Source organism: Scardinius erythrophthalmus (genome assembly GCF_964197995.2).
Source record: "Scardinius erythrophthalmus genome assembly, chromosome: 10".
NCBI lineage: Eukaryota > Metazoa > Chordata > Actinopteri > Cypriniformes > Leuciscidae > Scardinius > Scardinius erythrophthalmus.
The window spans coordinates 32422465-32445582 of NC_138230.1; the positions used below are offsets into that span (position 1 = coordinate 32422465).

General features: G+C 42.9%; 1 protein-coding gene across 2 annotated transcripts in view; it reads left to right on the top strand.

Moving 5' to 3' along the window:
* The window catches only part of npr1a (natriuretic peptide receptor 1a), a 128627-nt gene that overhangs the window by 23018 nt on the left and 82491 nt on the right, over positions 1-23118 (top strand). For both annotated transcript variants that reach the window (XM_081377372.1, XM_081377373.1), the window contains exons 3-4: positions 1264-1451; positions 20604-20717. In XM_081377372.1, coding sequence (XP_081233498.1) covers positions 1264-1451; positions 20604-20717 — 302 coding nt within the window. The remainder of the gene's footprint in view (positions 1-1263; positions 1452-20603; positions 20718-23118) is intronic.

Here is a 23118-nt window from a genome sequence, read left to right on the forward strand (position 1 = left end):
GATCTTACCTCTCTTTGGCATTTAGGAGTGTGATTCATATGCACATATTATGCACTTCAATAACTGAGACAGACTCAAATGTTACCTGCTATCCCGTACCTCTTGCACTGCGTTACAGGGTATATACCTTAAAATATTCTGTGGAAAGGTGAATAAAAGCAGGGAAAATTTTGTTAACTTGGATGTTAAAATACTTAACTTAAAATAAGAGGCAGAGACAACTGTACGGCTATTTGGAACTTTCAAAACACTTCGATTTTCTGAGCATCTCGAAAAAATCTGGTTCAATTAATGATGTGAGTTTGGGGCGGAAGTCTCATATGTACTTACAGAGACTTTTTAAAATGCAACTGCAGATTACCTGTCCAGAAACCTTGGAACATGTAGTTCTTGGTAAAATATTGTGACAGATGTTCATTCATTGCACAACATGATTTACCCTAGTACATGTTCTTGAATCAACATATTTTGTTGGTCCTGAAACTATTTTCATACAATCATAGCCCTAACCTTATCACAGAAGTAGAGGGAAATGATAGGCTGATATGAATGTTGTTAAATCCCCCAAGATTAATGCAGCCTGCAAATCCTCCTGGGATGCTCCTACTTGGCAGTTGAGAAGTTGCAATTATGAAGTGATGTAGTGATTTTGGTTGAGAAAAAAAAAATAACATGTTGGGCAATTTCATGTATTTCTCTTGTTTTTCACTTACTGACAAAGAACAAGCTTTTTTAGTGCTTGTGCAACATAACGAAGAGCAAATTATGTAGGGGGAAAATTATGTATTTTCAAAATCTCACTTGGTACAAAAAAATGACACTCCCAACCAAGCATAAATGATGTGTAAATATTTGTGTTTTGTGTCCTTTTAGGCAAACTGATGCCGCTGCATCTTATACTATTTACCATAATATATAACTACAAAATGTATAACAACATAATTAATTAGTTGTCATTTATTTAAATGTGAAAATAAATGTTATTGATGAATAAAAAACAATTGAATTGAAAACACATTTTTAATCATATCTTAACTTAAAACTCTTTTGGGAAGGTCCACTTTACATGTACATTATAATTTACTCATCATATATACTTTATATACAAAAGTTTCATGGATAATGCCCTAGGTGTGTAATTTATGCTTTATCTCCATATTGAATCATTCTCTCAGGTGCTTTTGCATTTGCAGTAAAAACCAAAGCTCATTTGCCACACAAGCGCATTCCATTCAACTGAGTTTTTCTATCTTGTGTTTGCAGTGGTTTATGTCTGCTGCAAGTGGGAGATATTTCGCAAGCTGATGGTGGAGTTCTGGAGACGGGGTTATCCTCAGGAGGACTATGCTTTCTTCTTCATCGATCTGTTTGGACACAGTCTGCAAAGCCACCCTGCTAAACCATGGGCACATGGAGATGTTGATGACAATGCAGCCAGGGAGGCATTTAAAGTGAGTTTGATGTAAATGTGCTGATGTGAATAGTAATAACACACAGACAGGGCCCAGAGGGGGCCCGGATAAATTTCAGATGTGGTTAACCTGTGACAGGCCCCATGACAAATAAAAGTGAAAAAAAACATAATTTTTTTATATTATATTTTATTTTATTATTATTTTTTAAGATATATATTTTACATGCATTTTCATCTAATTGAAATAGGAAATGTTAAACCATGAAAATGCGACACTCCCCACAGATTTCAAAAGGGAAATGCATAGGCATATTCACTGTGAACACATAATTGTGCAGGTCTTTGTTGATGTGTGATTAGGAGCCAGCTGCAGCTGTGTTTCCTGTTTTCAGATAGGATCAGACAGAGAGACACGCGCAGAGAAATATGACTGGATTTTTGAAATATGCGGAAATATGACAGCTCTGAAGGTGCTAGTGAAGACTGTCGCATCGCTTCATGTCTTCATGTGGCTCACTGCCAACATGAGATCCCCTACTGTGCCTGAAAATTAATTTTCTAAATGTTTATTTAGGCTGAAATGAAATGTTGCATATTTTTCGGAATCCTTTAAAAAAAAAATTGGAGTAGTTTGAGTTAATGTCACTGATGGGATCTAGTGGAAATGTGTGCATGGTTCTATAAAAAGCTCCTTTTAAAATGCAGAGTTGATTACATAAAATTTGATATCTATGAAAATGAAGGTTAAATTGGATCTCACTGGGGTTTCGCTTGATTCAGAGCCAATTTATTCAGTTCTACCAGAAAGACTTGGGAGATAAAATGATGTAACAAAGCATTAAGGTGTTTTCTGGGCCCTGGAGGTGTTCTGACATGCACTGACATTTGTGTTTATTTCTGTTACTTGTGACATTTTCATGGCTAAAGTCTGATTACACTATATGTAGCACAAACTCTGCTACAATAATATGTCAGCAGCATGTATGTAAAAGTTTGTAGTTTTGAGATAATGACATTTATGTGTGGTTTGTGAAAAAACAAACAAATTTTTTTTTCACTGAAATAAGGTCATGAAACCCATACTGCTTATTTCTTCACAAGACTTTTGAAAATTGTATCACGTAGCTTAGAATATTTGCTCCAAAACTATGTGAAAATCATTTTGCCTACTCATTCAGATAAAACAATATATTGATTTAAAATTCGTAAGACATGTTTTGTGTGAAAGAAAGCTGTATGCGAGTATTGATGTGTTTCACATCAATAAAGACAAAGACCCTCCCATAATGGTCCTATCAGGTGCTATCAGGCCCTATCATTATGAGGAACCTTGCACAAAGAATGAGGAGAGATTTTAAAAAAAATGTCTTTTTGATTGTTTGGATTTATTTACAACACAACATAATCCAAAGATACACAACAAATGAGAAAAAAGCACATTATTGAACACACTGATCTAAAGACAGTCACACACCTTTGTGCCATTCCTGAAACATAGTACATACCTGTCATTTCCAAGGTGATTTTTCACTTTACCATGTTCATGTACAGAGACTCATGTGAATGTTGAAGTCAGCAGGACTCATCAGTGGGGCATCTGGTCCCTGTAAAAAAAAAAAACCTGTGAACATGCTGATATCAAGAGAATTTTAGGTTTTTCTGGTTAAAATTGCGATTTAAAATGTACAAAATACACACACATGTATACATATATATATATGTGTGTGTGTGTGTGTGTTTATTTTGTACATTTTAAATCGTATATAAATTTGTACATTATTTTAAGCAGCACTGCACGTAGCCTATATGCCTACAAGGCACAACAAATCTGGTGTTCATTATATATATATATATATATATATATATATATATATATATATATATATATATATATATATATATATATAAATATATATATATATATATATATATATATATATTAGTGGTGGGCCGTTATCGGCGTTAACGTGCTTGTAACGGATGACAGACAGGATGTATATGCAACAACGCTCTTTATTGAAAACACACAGATGGTCAGAAACACAGCACACAGATGATCGCTAACTCAGCGGGACAGGTAGGCGGACACAAACGCTGATGGTGTGGTGACGCAGGGACCTCGGTGAGCAACGGGTGCTGGTGCAGTGATCCAGTGGTAATCCCTTGTGAAGTGCTAGATGAATCCGTGAAGAGTGCAGAAATCCAGGAAGACACGACGACGACAGGAAGATCCAAACGGCACGGGGAACACAGGAACAAGCACGGGAAACACACCAGGAAAACCACAACGATCTGACAACATGAGACACCAGTTACTGAGCTTATATAGAGACATACAATTGAAACCAGCTGGCGCTACTGATCACTGATGATCAGTGACCACGCCCACAGACACACACACACACACACACAACAGCACGTTAGACGAGAGAGAGACAGTGAATTCATGAACCGTGACAGTACCCCCTCCCCTAGGAACGCCTCCTGGCGTTCCCCGACGGACTTACCTGTCGATTGTAATCATCGATAAGGGAGTGATCCAGAATGTCTCTAGCAGGAACCCAACTTCTCTCCTCCGGACCGTAACCTTCCCAGTCCACCAGGTACTGAAATCCGCGTCCCCTCCTTCTCGAGTCCAGAATACGGTTAACCGAATAAGTTGGTTCCCCATCTACGAGACGCGGCGGGGGGGGGAACCGGGACTGGCGGATTAATGCGTGCCCAAAACACAGGTTTAATCTTTGACACATGAAAGGCGGGATGAATTCTCCTGTACGCAGGAGGAAGTTTGAGTCGGACTGTCACCGGACTAATGATCTTGGTGACAGGAAACGGGCCGATGAATTTGGGAGCAAGTTTATTAGAAACGGAACGGAGAGGAATGTTCTTGGTTGAAAGCCACACTTTTTGACCAACGACGTATACGGGAGGCTTCGACCGGTGGCGATCGGCCTTAGCCTTGGTGCGCGCCCCCACTTGGAGAAGAGTCTCACGGGCTCTAGTCCAAGTGTGGCGACACCTCTGGACGAAGGCGTGAGCGGAGGGGACCGCGACTTCGGATTCCGTACTAGCAAAAACTGGTGGCTGGTAACCTAAACTACATTCAAACGGAGTAAGGCCCGTGGATGACACTGGTAATGAATTGTGGGCGTACTCCACCATAGAGAGTTGTTGGCTCCAGGAGGAAGGATTCTTGGAAACCAAACATCGCAACACTCTCTCCAGATCTTGGTTGGCTCTCTCCGTTTGACCATTGCTCTGAGGATGAAACCCCGAAGAGAGACTGACAGTCGCCCCCAGTAACTTACAAAATTCTTGCCAAAATTTGGACACAAATTGGGGACCCCTGTCGGAAACCACGTCCATCGGGAGGCCATGTAAGCGAAAGACGTGATCTATGACAGTTACCGCTGTTTCCTTGGCTGAGGGTAATTTGGGCAAGGGAATAAAATGAGCCGCCTTCGAGAACCGGTCCACGACAGTCAAAACGACCGTCTTGCCCTGGGAGGGCGGGAGGGCGGTAATAAAATCTAGCGCAATGTGGGACCAGGGTCTCGAAGGGACAGACAGCGGTTGGAGTAACCCATCCGGGGGTCGATTGGAAGTCTTACCAGTGGCACAAACTGAGCAAGCCAAAACAAAACTGCGGATGTCGCGAGCCATTAATGGCCACCAGAATCGTTGCCTAACCAAAAAACTGGTGCGATTAACCCCTGGATGACATGCTATGCTGGAACAATGACCCCACTGAATGACGTCGGACCGACACCCCTCTGGCACAAACAAACGATTCGGTGGGCAATCGGGCGGAGGCGTTACCCCTTCTAAGGCCTTCATGACCTTCGATTCGACCTCCCATCTGAGAGTGGAGACCACTAATGTCTCGGGTAAAATACACTCGGGAGTAGACGGGCGTTCGGATTGGTCAAAAATACGAGATAAGGAATCGGGTTTGATGTTTTTGGAACCCGGGCGGTACGAAAGAGAAAAATCAAAACGTCCGAAAAAAAGTGCCCACCGAGCCTGCCTAGAGTTGAGTCTTTTGGCGGTTCTGATATATTCTAGGTTCTTATGATCGGTCCATACGATAAAAGGTACCCCTGACCCTTCTAACCAGTGACGCCACTCTTCCAGCGCTAACTTGACTGCCAACAATTCTCTATTACCAATGTCATAGTTACGTTCGGCAGGTGATAAACGATGAGACAAAAACGCGCAAGGATGCATCTTGTCGTCTGTGGAAGAACGTTGGGAAAGAACTGCTCCTACCCCCACCTCTGACGCGTCGACCTCCACCACGAACTGACGTGATGGATCAGGGGCAACGAGGATGGGAGCCGAAACGAAGCGGCTTTTCAGTTTGGCGAATACAGCTTCCGCTGTATCGGACCACCTGAACGTCGTTCTGGGGGAGGTCAAGGCAGTCAGAGGCGCGGCTAGTTGGCTGAAATTGCGAATAAAACGCCGATAAAAATTGGCAAACCCCAGAAACCTCTGCAGGGCCTTACGGGAATCTGGACTTGGCCAATCTATCACAGCCTTAACCTTGTCAGGATCCATACGCATTCCCTCAGACGAGACGATGTGCCCTAGAAAAGGAACAGACTGTGCATGAAAAACGCATTTCTCCGCCTTGACAAAAAGCCCATTCTCTAGCAACCTCTGAAGCACTCGTCTGACGTGCTGAACGTGTTCCTGGAGAGAAGATGAAAAAATCAATATGTCATCCAGGTAGACATATATGAACTGGTCAACCATATCTCTCAGCACGTCATTGACGAGTGCCTGGAAGACCGCTGGGGAGTTGGACAGCCCGAAGGGCATGACCAAGTATTCAAAGTGCCCCCTGGGGGTATTGAACGCGGTCTTCCATTCATCACCCTTCCTTATGCGAACCAAATGATAAGCGTTACGTAAATCCAATTTTGTGAAGATGGATGCTCCCTGTAACCGCTCGAAGGCTGAAGACATCAGCGGCAAAGGATAAGTATTCTTTACCGTGATGTTGTTCAACCCTCGGCAATCAATGCACGGTTGCAGAGATCCATCCTTCTTCCCCACAAAAAAGAACCCCGCCCCCGCTGGAGATGAGGAAGGTCTAATGAATTTGGATGCTAGAGAATCAGAAATATATTTCTCCATAGCCTCCCTTTCTGGAACAGAAAGTGAATATAACTTGCCCTTAGGCGGAGACTCACCTGGCACTAAGTCTATGGCACAGTCATAGGGACGATGTGGAGGGAGAGAAGCAGCACGAGACTTACTGAACACTTCTCTCAGGTCCTGGTACTCCCCGGGCACGTTAGACAAATTCACCGCCTCCTCCTGGAAAACAGACACAGGTACAGACGAACACGCAGACACAAGACATGACTCATGACATGTATTACTCCACATAGAAACAGAATTGTGACCCCAATCGACTCTGGGATTATGTAATGTGAGCCAGGGATGTCCGAGTACGATGGGTGCGAGAGGTGAGTTCATGAGGTGGAATGATATTGTCTCTGTGTGGTTGCCAGAAGAGATGAGAGTGATGGGTTCAGTAATGTGTGAAATGTCAGGAAGTGGTTGTCCATTAAGAGCCTTGACAGAGATCTTGTACGGAAGAGGGGAAATCGGAATGCGAAGATGATGAGCCAGTTCTGAGTCCATAAAATTACCTTCTGCCCCCGAATCCAGTAAAGCCTTGGTGTCGTGTGTGTGGGTTGCCCACCTTAGTCTTACCGGAAGGAGAGTAGCTGATGATGGTGATGATGAGGTCTTCTTGGCGGAGATCCCACCCGATAGTAGCCTCGTTGTTACTACCGGGCTTGATCTTTTAACGGGCACGAGTGGATGAAGTGACCCGCCTTCCCGCAGTACAGGCACAGTCCTTGGGACCTCCGCCGTTCTCTCTCCTCCCGGGAAAGCCGAGCTCTACCCACCTGCATGGGCTCGGGATCACACACGGGACTGACCGTGTCCAGGTTCTCCAAACGCGGGTTCTCCATACCGCGAAACGGAGGGTTCTGTTGGAAGCGACCCATTCTGCTCAATCGAGCATCCACTCGCAACGCCAGCTCAATGAGTCCATTTAGACTGCGTGGAAGGTCCAGCATGTAGATTTCCCTCTGGACACGGTCAGCCAACCCATGCAGGAAATGATCCCACTGCGCCTCCTCGTTCCATCGGCACTCTGCAGCCAGGGTGCGGAACCGGATGGAATATTCCGACACCGAGCCGTTACCTTGGCGGAGATCGGCGAGTAGTCTGGCCGCCTCCCTACCCGCCACCGCACGATCGAAGACCCTCTTCATCTCCTCGGAGAGTGCCTGGAACGAGGCGCAGCATGGATCTTGATTCTCCCACACTGCCGTTCCCCAGAGAGCCGCCTTGCCGGACAACAGTGTCAGCACGAATGCCACCTTCGACTGTTCTTGACTGAACGTCAGTGGCTGTAATGAAAAGTGCATAGAACATCGGGTCAAAAATGCTCTGCAAAACTCCGGTTCACCTGAATATCCCTCTGGTGTCGGTAGTCTCGGTTCGCGCTGCTGGGACGGCTCTGGTGGATTGGGCTGAACGGGCAGTGTGGGCGGCGCAGTGGGAACTCTTAGCTGTTGGAGTTGTTGGGTGAGCTCGGACACCTGCGTCACAAGCGCTTGGACCGCCCGACCTGTGTTGGAGATGCTCTCTTCCTGGGTGTCCATTCTCGCGATGCTACGAGTCGCAAACTCGTCCCAATTCGTGGCGCCTGCTACATCCATGGTGGGTCAGATCGTTCTGTAACGGATGACAGACAGGATGTATATGCAACAACGCTCTTTATTGAAAACACACAGATGGTCAGAAACACAGCACACAGATGATCGCTAACTCAGCGGGACAGGTAGGCGGACACAAACGCTGATGGTGTGGTGACGCAGGGACCTCGGGGAGCAACGGGTGCTGGTGCAGTGATCCAGTGGTAATCCCTTGTGAAGTGCTAGATGAATCCGTGAAGAGTGCAGAAATCCAGGAAGACACGACGACGACAGGAAGATCCAAACGGCACGGGGAACACAGGAACAAGCACGGGAAACACACCAGGAAAACCACAACGATCTGACAACATGAGACACCAGTTACTGAGCTTATATAGAGACATACAATTGAAACCAGCTGGCGCTACTGATCACTGATGATCAGTGACCACGCCCACAGACACACACACACACACAACAGCACGTTAGACGAGAGAGAGACAGTGAATTCATGAACCGTGACAGTGCTGCGTTAACGCGAGACTCTTATCGCGCGATAAAAAAAATATCGCCGTTAATCTATTCTCCAAGTTGGGTTGGGAGCTGCTCTATACTACACAAGCTATGATGACGCAATCTACCCGCGGCCGCGAGGTACACCCGGCTGCAACGCATCATATTCGTCGTCATCTTAAGTAAACACGGCTGAAAGTGAAAGCTGGTGAAAAAGATCGGTGGAACATCCATTATTTGGACTTGGTTCGGATTTAAGCCGTCCGACGAGCAGCCGCAAACTATATAGACAGAGTGTGTGGGGTAACAGTTCGGTAAGTTAACACACGACTAATCCGTTCTACCACCTCAAATTCAAAACGAAACATATCACTGAATACCAGCACGCGCGTATTGTAGCACATAATCTCTGTCTGCGCCCGATTTTAAGAATCGTTGTTGTGTTTCTTTTTAACTAAAAATACATCAGTTAGACAATATTCTAATTTTAAATTTGGGGTTTCATAAGCTCCAAGCCATAATAAACATTAGACCTACTTAAGTCACTGCAGCTAGTGTACTTAAATTTTATTTATCTGCAAAATTATGTTGTATACTTACAGTTTTGCACAATATATGTTCTCAAAACTACATACACCCTTTAAAAATAAAATAAAAAAACATTTAGCAGTTGTTTAGCAGGGTCTGTGTAACCTGTTCTGAACTGGTTTTATTATAATATATATCGTTATCGCAAGAGGCTGCAATGTATATCACAATATGGATTTTAGGCCATATCGCCCATCCCTAATTGATAGTCTATAGTAGTTGATAATAACATAGGCCTACCTAATGTTGCCTACGGACGGTAACAGTACAGTAGTAACCTTTTACAGTCTATGAGTAGAACAGCTTTCTCAAGCAGTTTGTGATGCATTTTGGAAACAGGAGATGAGCCCCTGGTCTAATGCTCCACCTGGCTTGAGAAACCCGTTCTCAAAGACTTACTTTTATAGGCATTATTTGGGTAGCACACATAGTCTGAATGCCTTCGTCAGAAATTAAATGAGCCATTTTAATCTAGATTAATCTAGATTAATTTCAGAATTAATCTAGATTAATCTAGATTAAAAAAATTAATCTATGCCCACCTCTAATATATATATATATATACCCGGCGCAGTAATATCATCACTCCTGAAAAATCCTCTACCCTTCTCCCTCTCACTTCTGTCATTAGAACCAACGTGACTTTTTACTGCGCCTAGTCGAAGTGCTCCCAAGTGCTATTCCGCCATACATTATAGTTATCCTTTTTACCCGCTTAGAAAAGCGGCACGTTTTATTTTGTGTCACCATACTTGGTCGTGTAACTGTATTTAAAAAGGGAAAACATGGAGGTGTTTGGTCGCTTCTAGCTTCATCTCTGTTTGGCTCCTAATGAATAAACTGGGCTAAGCTAAGTGCTATCAAAGTTTCGCCGCGCCAGAGCGATTGAGTGCGCGCACTGAGACGAGAGAGGTATGTATCAACTCGTCTTAGTTAAGGGAATAACATAGTTTAATATGAAAAAACGGTGGAGTGTTCCTTTAACAACTACCTTACTAACTATTAATATGCTGTAATTAGGAGTTTATTGAGGAGAAAAACGTAGTTAATAGTTAGTTAATAGTGAGAATTGGACCCTAATCTAAAGTGTGACCAACATGAATGATACTTCAATTCATGCAGCTTGAAAAAGAGAAGTGTGTTTTTACTTTTATGTGCAATCAGACTAAAGAGTTTTATCTGGTGGGCGATAATATGTGCGAAAAATCCTGAAAAATTGAACTGCTCCAAAACTGGCTTTAAACTGAATAGGAATGTGTTGTGTTTGACAGAACTCAATGTTTTTTTTTTTTCACTCTAAGGAACTGCATTATAATGAGTTCTCACACAGACTCAGCGAGGGTCTATTTACATTCGTTGGCATTAACTAACAGCTGTGGTGAGCTGACATTTACTTATCCGCAGAAAGGAATCATTCTATTATGCTCATGATACAGCTAACAGTTGGTACAAAAATGATTTCATCAACTGTTTACATCGGAGGTGATTGTCCTGTTTGGACATTTATGTAATAAAAGCTAAATACTGCAGTGCAAAGAAAAACTTGCTCATCAAGCAGTTGGTCAAAGCCATGACAAAGTGTTAAATCGTAATTTTGTATTCTCTACAGACTGACGCTATAGTCTGTTGAGACTGGCACTAGCTTTAAAGTCAAATGTGAAATCTAGTTAAAGTGAAATCATAATCGAAAATTCTTATTTTTATGGAGTATTGCATTGTTTATTATAAATGATTTTTCCATTATCTAATCTGAGAAGCCATTTCACTTATATACGACAATGCAGAAGATTTTCACTACTTCCATTTCCCGCTGACTTGCAACCTTTTTGTCTATACCCCCACAGTTTCATTAATAAAGGGGTCATGAGAAATCAAATTGGCCTTGATCTTTTAACATATAAGAGGTCTTTGTACCATTAAAACATCCTGCAAGTTTCATAGCTTAAAATGTCCTCATTATAAACAAAGCATTTATTTAATTAAGCTCCAAAAACGGCTCATTTGGAAGTTGTGAGATCTGTGACGTCACATGGTCACACGTCATTTGCCTACACTGGATGTGAGTGTTGTGTCGCGTCAAAAGCAAATAGAGCCTATTATAATCACTGACAATGTCTGCACTGGATTCAGTATACAGATGCGTGTTCAGTTTCTTACATACTCCACACACTTAAGTCTGCCGACAAGAGGACAAATGGTAGAGTAAATGGATACATAGAGGAACATTTGCTTTCACACATCCTGTTTAAATGGATCATTTGCTCATTTCTGCAGAGACCTCTGGGGCCGGTTGCATAAACCGCTAAGACTAGTCTTTTAAGTCAGTTACATAAAAACATAGATTGGTCTAATTTGATAACGAAAAGTAAGACTGACTTCCCCTTGACTAACTGCTAGTGGGTCATACTTGATCTTAAGAGACTGTCTTAACAATCGGCTATGTTTTTGCAACTGACCCCAGAAGGATACCAACGTCAGGAACAAGTAGATGATTTATTTAATGGCTTCATGGATGGATCGAGTCAGAGGAATATATGTTATCTCAAGGAACATATTAAAATAACAAATGAATCCATGTCATGAACCCTTTAAAAGTACCCCTTCACTGACAACATGTGAAATGTGTGCCCTTTTATATTTACACACTGAGCCCAGATTCTAAGAAAATTTGTGTATATTTTAATGATAGATACATATATCAATAAGTATGAAATATCATCCATGAGTGAAACATAATTTTTTACAGTTGTTTATGAGAAGACCATCTGAGGACTTCTGCTACATTTCAGTTGCAAAACACCTATCAAATATGTAAGTCCACATGGGGACATTTGTTATATAATTTAGTCCAGTGCTGGAATTTTCCAGGTGTTTTGATATGATTCGAGAAATATTAAAACAACTAATATAAAAACTATTTTATAAGAACTACAAAGCCTCCTCAGTCTGCCTCCCGCCGAGGGCACCCTCCTGCTCGGCCCACGCAGCAGCCTTCACCTGGGCCGAAGCAAGGAGGAGGACGCAGGAAGGCGCCACAACCCGTCTCCGCCCCTAACCCTTTACAGGCTTCCATTCAAGATGTTGACAGCCAAACGCATTTTCAAAATGCGTTCTACTGTTGGATTGGTTTGCAGCGATCAACCTGAAGGACACATACTTTCATGTCTCCATTGTTCCTCGACACAGACCGGTACTCCCATTCGGCTTAGCCCTGTCTCCTTGCATCTTCACAAAGGTCGCTGAGGCAGCCCTTGTGCCTCTCAGGCAACACAGGGTTCGCATCCTGAACTATCTCGACGACTGGCGGATTTTAGCACACTCTCGAGACCAGGTTTGCGAACACAGGGACCTGGTGCTCCGGCACCTTGCCCGTCTGGGCCTTCGGCTCAACTGGGAAAAGAGCAAAATCTCCCCCGTACAGAGGATCTCTTTTCTCGGTATGGAAATCGGCTCGGTCACCATGTACGCGCAGCTTATGAGCGCACGCGCAGTCACATTGAGGGCAAGAGTGCGGTCCCACTGAAGTTATTTCAGAGGCTCCTGGGGCATATGGCATCCGCAGCGGCAGTCATGCCGCTCAGGACTGCTTCATATGAGACCGCTTCAGCACTGGCTTAACGATCGAGTCCCGAGATGGGAATGGCAACAGGGTACGTTCCGGGTGCTAGTCACTCGGGCCTGCCATCAAACCTTCACTCCGTGGTCGAACCTTAGACCGAGTTTCCATGCATGTTGTTGTGTCAACAGATGCATCCACCACAGGTTGGGGTGCCATGTGCAATGGGCATGCTGCCGTGGGCTCCTAGACAGGACCCCAGTGCCTATGGCATGTCAATTGCCTCGAGTTGCTGGCCATACGTTTAGCTCTGCACCGTTTTCGGACGTTGCTGGAGGGCAAGCATGTACTGGTCCGTTCAGACAACATGGCAACATCTGCACTCCCGCCGTATGTCGCAACTCACACGCCATCTCCTCTTATGGAGTCAGAAGCATCATCCTGTACAAGATCAGGAAGGACGAGGAGCAGGTCCTTTGGGTTGCCCCTAATTGGCTCACTCGGACTTTGTTCTCCGAACTGATAGCCCCTCCCTGACCAATCCCTCTGATGAAGGACCTCCTTTCTCAGAGACGGAGCACCCTTTGGCGGAAGGTTTGGCTACCATCACTTCAGCTAGAGCCTTGTCCACGAGATACGCCTACACTCTTAAGTGGAACCTCTTCGTCACCTGGTGTTCTTCTCGCTGAGAATATCCCAGAAAATGCCCGATCAGGTCTGTGCTCTCCTTCCTCCAAGAAGGGTTGGAACGAAGGCTGTCTCCTTCCACCCTGAAGGTTTATGTGGCTGCAATCTCTGCGCACCACAACCGGTAGGACAGCATGACCTGGTCATCAGGTTCCTTAGAGGGGCCAGGAGGTTAAATCCTCCCCACCCCCCTCATATGCCCTCTTGGGACCTCGCAGTGGTTCTATCTGCACTGCAGAGAGCTCCCTTCGAGCCATTGCACTCAGTTGAGCTTAAGTACCTCTCAATGAAGACAGTGATCCTGGTTGCTTTGGCCTCCATCAAGAAGGTAGGGGACCTGCAGGTATTTTCCGTTGACGAAGCGTGCCTGGAATTCAGGCCGGCTAACTCTCACATGATCTTGAGACCCCGGCCTGGATATGTACCCAAGGTTCCCACCACTCCTTTCAGGTATCAGGTGGTGAACCTGCAAGCGCTACCCTTGGAGGAGGCAGACCCAGCCTTGGCATTGCTCTGTCAAGTATGTACCCTTCGTGCTTACGTAGACAGAACGCGTTGTTTCAGGACCTCAGACCAGCTCTTTGTCTGTGCCCGGTTGGTCAGCCCTCGTGATTGGCTAGGTGCCTCCATATGCAAGGTTCCTGGTTGGGCAACCCCCACATGTGTATTTCCACTGTAAGTCTCCATCTCGAAGTTGAAACATTCCACCCTGCGGGCTGGATACCTCTGAGTTCTCCATATGCATCCCGTACTCGGGTCATATGTGTATTCTAAGTTCTCCCTCTGGGTAGGCGCTGTGTCACATATTCCATCACATATACCCTGGTATTCTTGCGTTAGCCTGGCCCTTCACTCGGGCAAGCCCCATGACAAGGAGCTGGGGCTTGCGCAAGACACTGGAAGACAGCCACATTGGCTAGATTAGATTGGGACCCCCATTTCGTCAGTCACTGACGTAACTCATAGTGACTGACTGAAAGGGAACGTCTCGGTTAAATATATAACCCTCGTTCCCTGAAGGAGGGAATGGAGACGTTACGTCCTTATGCCACTGCCGCTGTACCGCTGAAATGGCCGGGGCGCACAGTCTTGGCTCCTCAGCAGGTAACATAATGCAAGATTGCACTCCTTTTATACCCACACGGTGGGGCGGAGTTCACGATGCAAATTCCGCAGATCCATGGTATTTTCATACCATTGGCTCGTTTTCTAATTCTCTAAGGTAATAGGGCTCTCTACCGAAACCCCCATTTCGTCAGTCACTGACGTAACGTCTCCGTTCCCTCCTTCAGGGAACGAGGGTTACATACGTAACCGAGATGTTATCATCAACATCAGTTCCCATTATCCCCGTCCACAACACATGAATCATAATCTGTTATACACAAAATCTAAGAATCCTCAGTGGACAGACACAAAGTGGAGGCTGAGATGTTTTTTTCTGAGTTTGAAGATTTGAGAAAGCTTTTCAACAGCCTTTTCACTCACATTGTCATAATTTGGCCGTTTGTGGCACAGATGCAAAAGAAAATTGTTTATGACATTCAGTTTGGCATGTAATTCAACACAGTTGAATTATTTGATCAACAGATCAAATAAAAACATTTTCTCAGAGGAGGTGACCATGAAAGAGCATAAACAAAGCACTATGGGCTTTGTGGAGGGAGCTGTTGTTCGTTTGCAGCACCTTTTTTAAATTTAAAAAGCAGACTTCCAAACAAGCCAAAATAAAAAGCACTATTCGGGATAAGTGCTTTTTAATATACATTAATATAACACTTTTATATAAATCAATATTCATTAGTTGTGTTTGCTGTTATCTTTAACCCTTTAAAGCCTTCAGTATCATATTTGATATGAAAATCTGATATATGCATGATCGAAACTGCACTGGAAAACCTGTTGTACACAATCTACTATATGCCTTCTGTCATCTGATTTATAGTTTATACTTTTTTAGTACGTAAATAACCTTTTAGTATAATTGTAAATACGTCCACCTTCAGGCTGTGGTACACATTTATTTTTCCTGTGAAATCAAAAAAAAAAGGTAATTGTACTTTCATAATGGTAGAAATTTTCAAGATTAATATTTACTGGACTGAAGCAACTTACGTTTCCTTGATTATCCATACATCCTTTTTTTCATGTTAAAATGTATTTCATGTATTTGATACATCAGGCTTTTGATCATTTATATTTCTGTCAGGACCACTACCGTCAAATACGATTGACAATTAGCATACAGTTTGGATTGGCGGTATGGGTCCGTTCTGGGCGAGAACTCCCTGCACATCCATGCAGCCTAGCATAGATAAGAGCAGGGAGAGCAGCAATAACCCCCCTTGGGGTAAACAGAACAGAACCAACATGAATGTTTGCAAATATATTTAATTCAAGATTTTAAAGTACAACATAATTGGAGAATTTATTCTGATTCAAGGGGAATCAGAATGCCAAATCCTGGCTGGGCGAGAGGAGGAGCTGGGGATGGAGGAGGGTAATTAGCTCATGAGAAATATGATAGCTGCTGATAATGCTGAAGGAGCTTATATATGTATACGGTGATAGGTGTCGTATTCCTATAGGTAGATGTGGATCAGCTGAGAGTCAGCTGATGCGAGCTTGACTAACGTGACCTGCCAGAACTAACACTACGCTTGATGTTTATCTCTTAATCATCATTACATAGACCCCTTCAATGTAATAGACTGGCATATTGTGTCAAGGTATGCACTGTCTTTGCCACAACAGGAACGGAAACAGTACCATAATAAACTTGTTTTAGCTAATGGCGATTGTCTGCCTGATCCCGAGCTCATAACAGAATGGGTAGACAGCGTTAGCAAGTGGCCAGATATTCAATGGTACTACAATCTATTCAGATAGATACTGCTATCTGCTAAGTCTGTAGCATGACACAGGTCACAATTAATGCCAGATATCAAACTTCACCTAACTATTAAATCAGTCTACAGTTTACAGAAAACATTTGTTTACTTACCATGGCCTAACTCTACTGTTGTTGGCACAATGTTGGCACTAACCTGCGGCTAACTACTAGCAGCTGGCTACGTCTGTTGCATGACACAGGTCCATGACATTTACAAAACTATTAACCTGCATAGCTTAACGTTATAGGCTAGTGTACAGAACACTGTTCATATTTTTTTTTTTATTATAAACGGGCAGACTGGGACAATGCTACAATCAAAGAGGCTCGTGTTTGTAGTGCTCACTTCATATCAGGTAAAATCATCCTTTATCATCCCTTTCTGTTAGATTAAGCTTGAAAGCCTGAATTTTGCATGAACAGTTGCATGAACAGTTTTCTGTACACTAGCCTATAACGTTAAGCTATGCAGGTTAATAGTTTTGGAAATGTCATGGACCTGTGTCATGTAGACTAATTTAATAGTTAGGTGAACTTTGATATCTGGCATTAATTGTGACCAGTGTCATGCTACAGACTTAGCAGATGAAGTTCGATATCTGGCATTAATTGTGACCAGTGTCATGCTACAGACTTAGCAGATAGCAGTATCTATCTGAACAGATGTCGTCTATTTTTTTTTAAACGGATGAGATACTGCAGGAATCCTGAAAAACTTGACTCCACAACTGGTGCTATTTTCACAGTCCATGACGCAACAAGTAGGCACTTTTTTCTTGACGAGAAATTCTCTGGTTAACACACAATTCAATGGGATGGAATGAACTTTCTGACCCCGACCTGCGCACTGCAAACTGCAAATTTTCCTGTGACATCAACCGTGAAGGGGTCTATTGCATTGCATTATATCCAGGAGAAAATTCCATGCACGAGGGAGATACCGAAAGTGTTTAAATGTCTCCAATTCTCTTGAGAGACGAAATAGCGATGAGAAAGACAGTCTTTAGAGAGATAATCTCAAAAACTTAGAATAAGTTTAGGGAGCTAGGGAGAGGCCTTCTAGTACAACAGCCAAGTCCCATGTTGGCACCTTCATGCGGACTGCTGTCCTCAGCCTCAAAGTGCCACAAAGGAAACAAGTTATTATTGGGTGTCTCCCCAAAGATACTCCACTCCAAGGGAGGTGGTAAGCAGCTAGTGCCGCCACGTACACCTTCAGTGTGAAGGGGGATAACCCTGCGGAGAAGCGCTCCTGTACCCACTGGGCAGTTAACCGGGTCCAACTGGTGCTCTCCACACCATGAAGTGAAAAGTCTCCACTTCAAGGCATGCAGTTTTCTTGTGGATGGAGCTCTGTAATCAGAGGGGCTGGATGGCTGAGTGAGAACCACAGTGGACAATGCATGGTCTCTTGGGATGCGAACAGGTCGGCCTCGGCTCGACCAAAGTTCTCCCCGGGCCTCAGCCCCTGCCTCGACAGGATGTCTGCCTCCTGATTTAAGTACCCTGGGATATATATCGCTCTCAATGAAAGTAGCTTCCCCTGGGCCCACAGGAGGATCTGGTGAGCCCGCTTGTATAAGGGGAGCGATCACAGACCCCTCTGATGGTTTATATAAGACATCACCGTTGTGTTTTCTGACCGAACAAGCACATGATGGCCCCTCAGGTCTGGGAGGAAGTGTTTCAGAGCCTGGAACACTGCCAACATGGTGGTCCTGCCGAAGACCTTGGGCTGGGTGACCACTCATGATCGCCCCCCAACCCATGAGGGAAGCATCCGTCATTAGCGTGGCGCAACGACAAGGAGCTCCCAGCAATGGCCCTTGGGACAGGAACCAAGGTAATTTCCACATGACTAAGGCACGAAGGCATCGCCACGTGACCTTGATCATGCGAAGCGGGTTTCCCCTCGGGAAGAACCCCTTGGTTCTGAGCAACCACTGCAATGGTCTCATGTACAACTGGCCACAAGGTATAATCCTGGACGCTGCTGCCATCAGACCTAACAGTTTTTGAAACTGCTTTACAGTGGCTGGCCAACAAAAGGAAGAACACCATATTGGTTCGCTTCGCCCCCGAAAGCGAACCTTAGGAACTTCCTGTGTTGTGGAAGGATGAATATGTGGAAGTATAAGTACCTTTAGATCTAACGTGACAAAACAGTCCTCGGACCTGATTTGTGACATGACTTGCTTAAAAGTAAGCATCTTGATTTTTTTGTTGAGCTTCCCTACAGCGCAGATCTAAATTTGGAGAATTCCTCCCTGCTGGGCGGAGGAACCCGTTCTATAGCCTCTTCTTGCAGGAGAGCTTTTACTTCTAGTTCCATAACCAGAGCCTGCTCGGGACCAACCACTGAGGGTAGGACCCCGCCTGCAGGACCCAGCGAGATATATTTGGTAGAAGTTTCCAATCTGGCAGAAGATCTACTAAGGATACCAGTCTCTCGAGACTGGCCTCTGGTGTATTTCAAACAGCAGGTACAATGCCCTGAAGCGGCACACCGGCAGGGAACAACTGGCTTTCCACTCTAGAGCCCACCTCGGAGGGAGCGAGCAAACCTCGGGTAAAAACTCGCTGGGACCCTCTGCGCTCCGGCATGAAGGCGGGGTTGGCAGACCGCCCCCCTGAGGGCACCGAGGGGAGACGGGCACCGTATAATGAGGTGAAAACCGCCTTCCCCATTGAGGGGTGTACCCTCAGAAGCCCAACACCACTGGCGTCAGGGCTTCTTGGCCTACTTAGAGATAATAATAGTCCTCAGATCCGTTTTACCATAAGTACGGATTTTAGAAAGGGCACGAAGCACTCGGCACGTGTTCTTACCATAAACATGGATTTAGATAGTGCATAGTATTTTATACAGCTAAAAAGCCATAAAGATATTTCATTTAAACAAATTAAATAAAACCATAAAGAAACTGTCAGCCCACACTGATGTGCAAGCACCGCACCCTAACAAACACTTTTACTGTGTGTATACCCACTCGTAATGTAGTGAGGGCAGGGAGGGACACGTTTCAAAAAGTCAAGTACTCAAATTGCTGTACTGGTGCCACATTCGAGGATGGAAGTAACCGCAAAGCGTGCTTCCGACCCCGAGATGAGACACTGGACCTGGCAGGTGAAGGCAGAGAAAGGGCGAAGCCCATCTCTAACCCCTCTGTCAGATCCATTTGCGAACCCCACAACTCGAGCCGCCACTCTGCCTTGGCAGAAGCGGGACGCGAGCCGCAAGGAACGCAAGCTGAGTCGCCCTCCTCTAAGAGTGATCGGTGGGAGCACAGCATCATCAACTGTCTCACAACAATGCTCATATCCAGCCCCCTCAAGGGCTGACTGAACGTGCTGCGTTCCCAAACGAACAACACACAATACATGTGTATCCCCACCCGTGATGTAGATTGGGTAGGGATGAACACACTATTGAAATATTGTTCGCTCACCATTATATATATATATATATATATATATATATATATATATATATATATATATATATATATATATATATATATATATATATATTATGGGTGAAAACTCCTGCCTAGCAAATTCTAAGACAGACAAAAAACACCAGGAACATAGATTCACATAGAGCACTTGCTGAAGACACAGAAGCTGACACTGTTTGGTTCAGGTGTGCTTTATAGTTTCCCGGTCGATGATGTCACATGACGTTCCGTCACGCTGTTAGACTGGTTTCATACGTGCTTCATGACGTAATCACGCAGAGGCGTTCCCAAAGCGTTTCGACGCATCTCGAGTTTCTCGAAAGGGAACTGATATTTATATGCATTTAATGTAAGCAGTCTTATCAACAATGTATCAAATTTAATGTTTTTGCTCAGTTTGGGAGTCTGAATAAAATGTGTTTTTTCTTCCTCGTGCTTGAGCTCCATATTCTCACCATATTAAAGTATATGAACCATAAAATGGTGATTTATCATACACATATACAAACTTAAAAAAAAAATTAATTGTCTAAAGGTTCTATTTAAAAAAAATATTTTTCTGTCTATTATTTGAGGCTTTACAGGGTTAAACAACACAAAAGAACAGGAAATTCTATAAATAAAATAAATAAGGACTTTGCAAACTCCACCGCTTTATGTGTCGGATTAATTGAAAAGATTCAAATATCTGTTTGGCTATGTGTGTGATAAAAATAGTGTTTCTTTAAACAGTATCTTTAAAATTTGTCTTTGTATTGAATACCCACAGAGCGTGAAAATCCTGACTTACAGAGAGCCTCAAAACCCAGAGTACAAAGACTTCGTTTCCAGACTGAAGACAGATGCCATGGACATGTTTAACTTCAGCGTGGAAGATTCTCTGGTAAGATTTTTCAGTGGCAATTGTGCTTTTCAAGAATAATGAAGTCATAAGAATAATGATCATGCAACTAAGTCAGTGTTTTCCGATCTATATTTTTATTTTGTGTCTGCAATGTTGTAGCTAAAAGCTTCTTCTCAAACTACTGCTAAACAGTGATATTAATGAACAAAAATAATTGTTTAAAATATTTTAAATTCCAAAAAGCAAAATAAATGGTTAACCTTTAGCATACATTTAAAAAGAGTATACTTTTTACAGAAATAATATACGGTAACACTATATTTTACAGTGTCCTTGTTAAATATGTAAATGTTATGCATAATTACTTGCAACTAACCCTCAACCAAATCCTAATCCTACCCTAACCCTATAGTAAGTACATGTAGTTGCTTAATATTGCTCAGTATTTAAATATATAATTACACTGTAACAATGACACTTTAAAATAAAGTGTAACTATAATACACTGTAAAATGAATATGCTTAAGTGTAAACTTAATGTAATAATTGAACTAAAAAAAAACTGTACTTAAGGCATGAAAGTGTACTCTAAGTATATTGGTGACCTTTTCTAGTAATATTATTGTAACGTTTTGGTTCTCAAAGGACGATGAAGAAACAAATAATAAGAGGATTTATTCTGAACACAATTACTAGCCAACATATGATACAATGTGCACATAACACAAAAAATAACCAACCGTGAACATAGAACAGAGAGGAACTTAAATACACTAATGAACAATGAAGACAAGGTGATAACGATGATTGCTGGCAGGTGTGGGTAATGGTGGAGTGAGTGCAGGTGTGAGCCGGAGAGGATGATGGGACATGTAGTGCAGACGGTGACTAACAGATGACAGTGACAGTGACAATTATATAATCTGCAAGTGCAATTTTCAAAAGGTGTACAGGAAAAAAATGTGCAAATAACTTATATTGTTTATATTGTTTATGTTTATATTGATGCTGAGCACTTTGCATTCAACATCGGTGCATTTACATTTCAAATAATGGCAGTTATTTAACATCTGACTGAATATTACTAAATGGATATCTGCTATACTTCGCTTCGCTTCACACCGTGCCACGATACAGCACAGCCTCTCGTACCTTATTGCTTTTATAAAACGTCAGAAAAAATATGTATCTATGCAACTTTCATGAAGTAAAATCACTAAAAGCCTTCCTTCCGCTGGAGAAAATAGTCCCTGTCCGTAAACAGCAACAGAAGTTACAGACAATATTTCGCCATTATGGTGGCAAAGACTGTCTTTATGAGTGAGTCAGTCAGTAGTTACTGTCATAAGACTTTTATATTGAAATCTATTTTACTGTCTATGTATTGAAAGGACTCAAACTTGTGAACACGGAAAAGGAAAACGCAACTGACAAATGACTAGGGCACTGGAAAACCCATTGACTGTTAGAAGGACAAGATATTGCAGCGGATTGACTGTTAAAAGGACAAGATATCGCAGCGGACATTGAAACAGATTTTTTTATTATGAATATAGAACTGACCTGAAGGAAAATGCTATATATACTCTGTAAATGCAGGTACACTCGCTTACTCTATCTCTCAATACTCTACTCTATAAGCTTCAATGAACAATTTCAATGAGAACAAACATTTACGTTGCTAAGAGTGGTTGCTAGGGGTGTTGTGTAGTGATACATAGAACCGTTGGGTAAAGCGGTCATAGCCGTGTTTTATCGTGAACAAAACACAGCTATTGACCAATCAGAATCAAGGATTGGAACTAACCGTTTTATTAGCATCAATACATATATCACAACATGCTCATGTTACAAGCAAATATTAGCATTATTGTGATTAATGTTTTGAGTTATAAAAAATTGTTATATAGAGAAATGTTAAACAAAACTTAATTTTTTTAGGATTTCCTAATTGAATAATCCTTTTATATAATAATCCTGAATAAAACTTTAACGTTTTTTAGGAGGATATCGTACGTATACTGCCCACTCATATTGATTGTAAACAAAAGTATTTAAGAAACCAGATAACCAGATAAATGCAGTAAAGTCTTGTATTGATTGTAAACAGATTTTTGGGAGTCATCCCTTGAGAACAAGCCACTGGAATGCAATTTCTGTTCTGAAATTCGATCCTGATGATTTTTTGAAACCACATGGTTCCCATGTTAAAGGAATGTCAATCTAGTGCACACATAAGACCCCAGACTTTGAAGCTTATTCAAGAATGAGAACGGTTTCTCCAAGACGTAGTACATTGTCACCTTGACTTAATGGATTACAGCTGCACACTAACTCTCAGTTCACCTCTCATGTTTCTCATGGAGAATTACACCAAGGTTTAGACAATAAGAATGAATTGCACCTACTGATTGCATTTTTTGCTTGCTTACATTTTCCA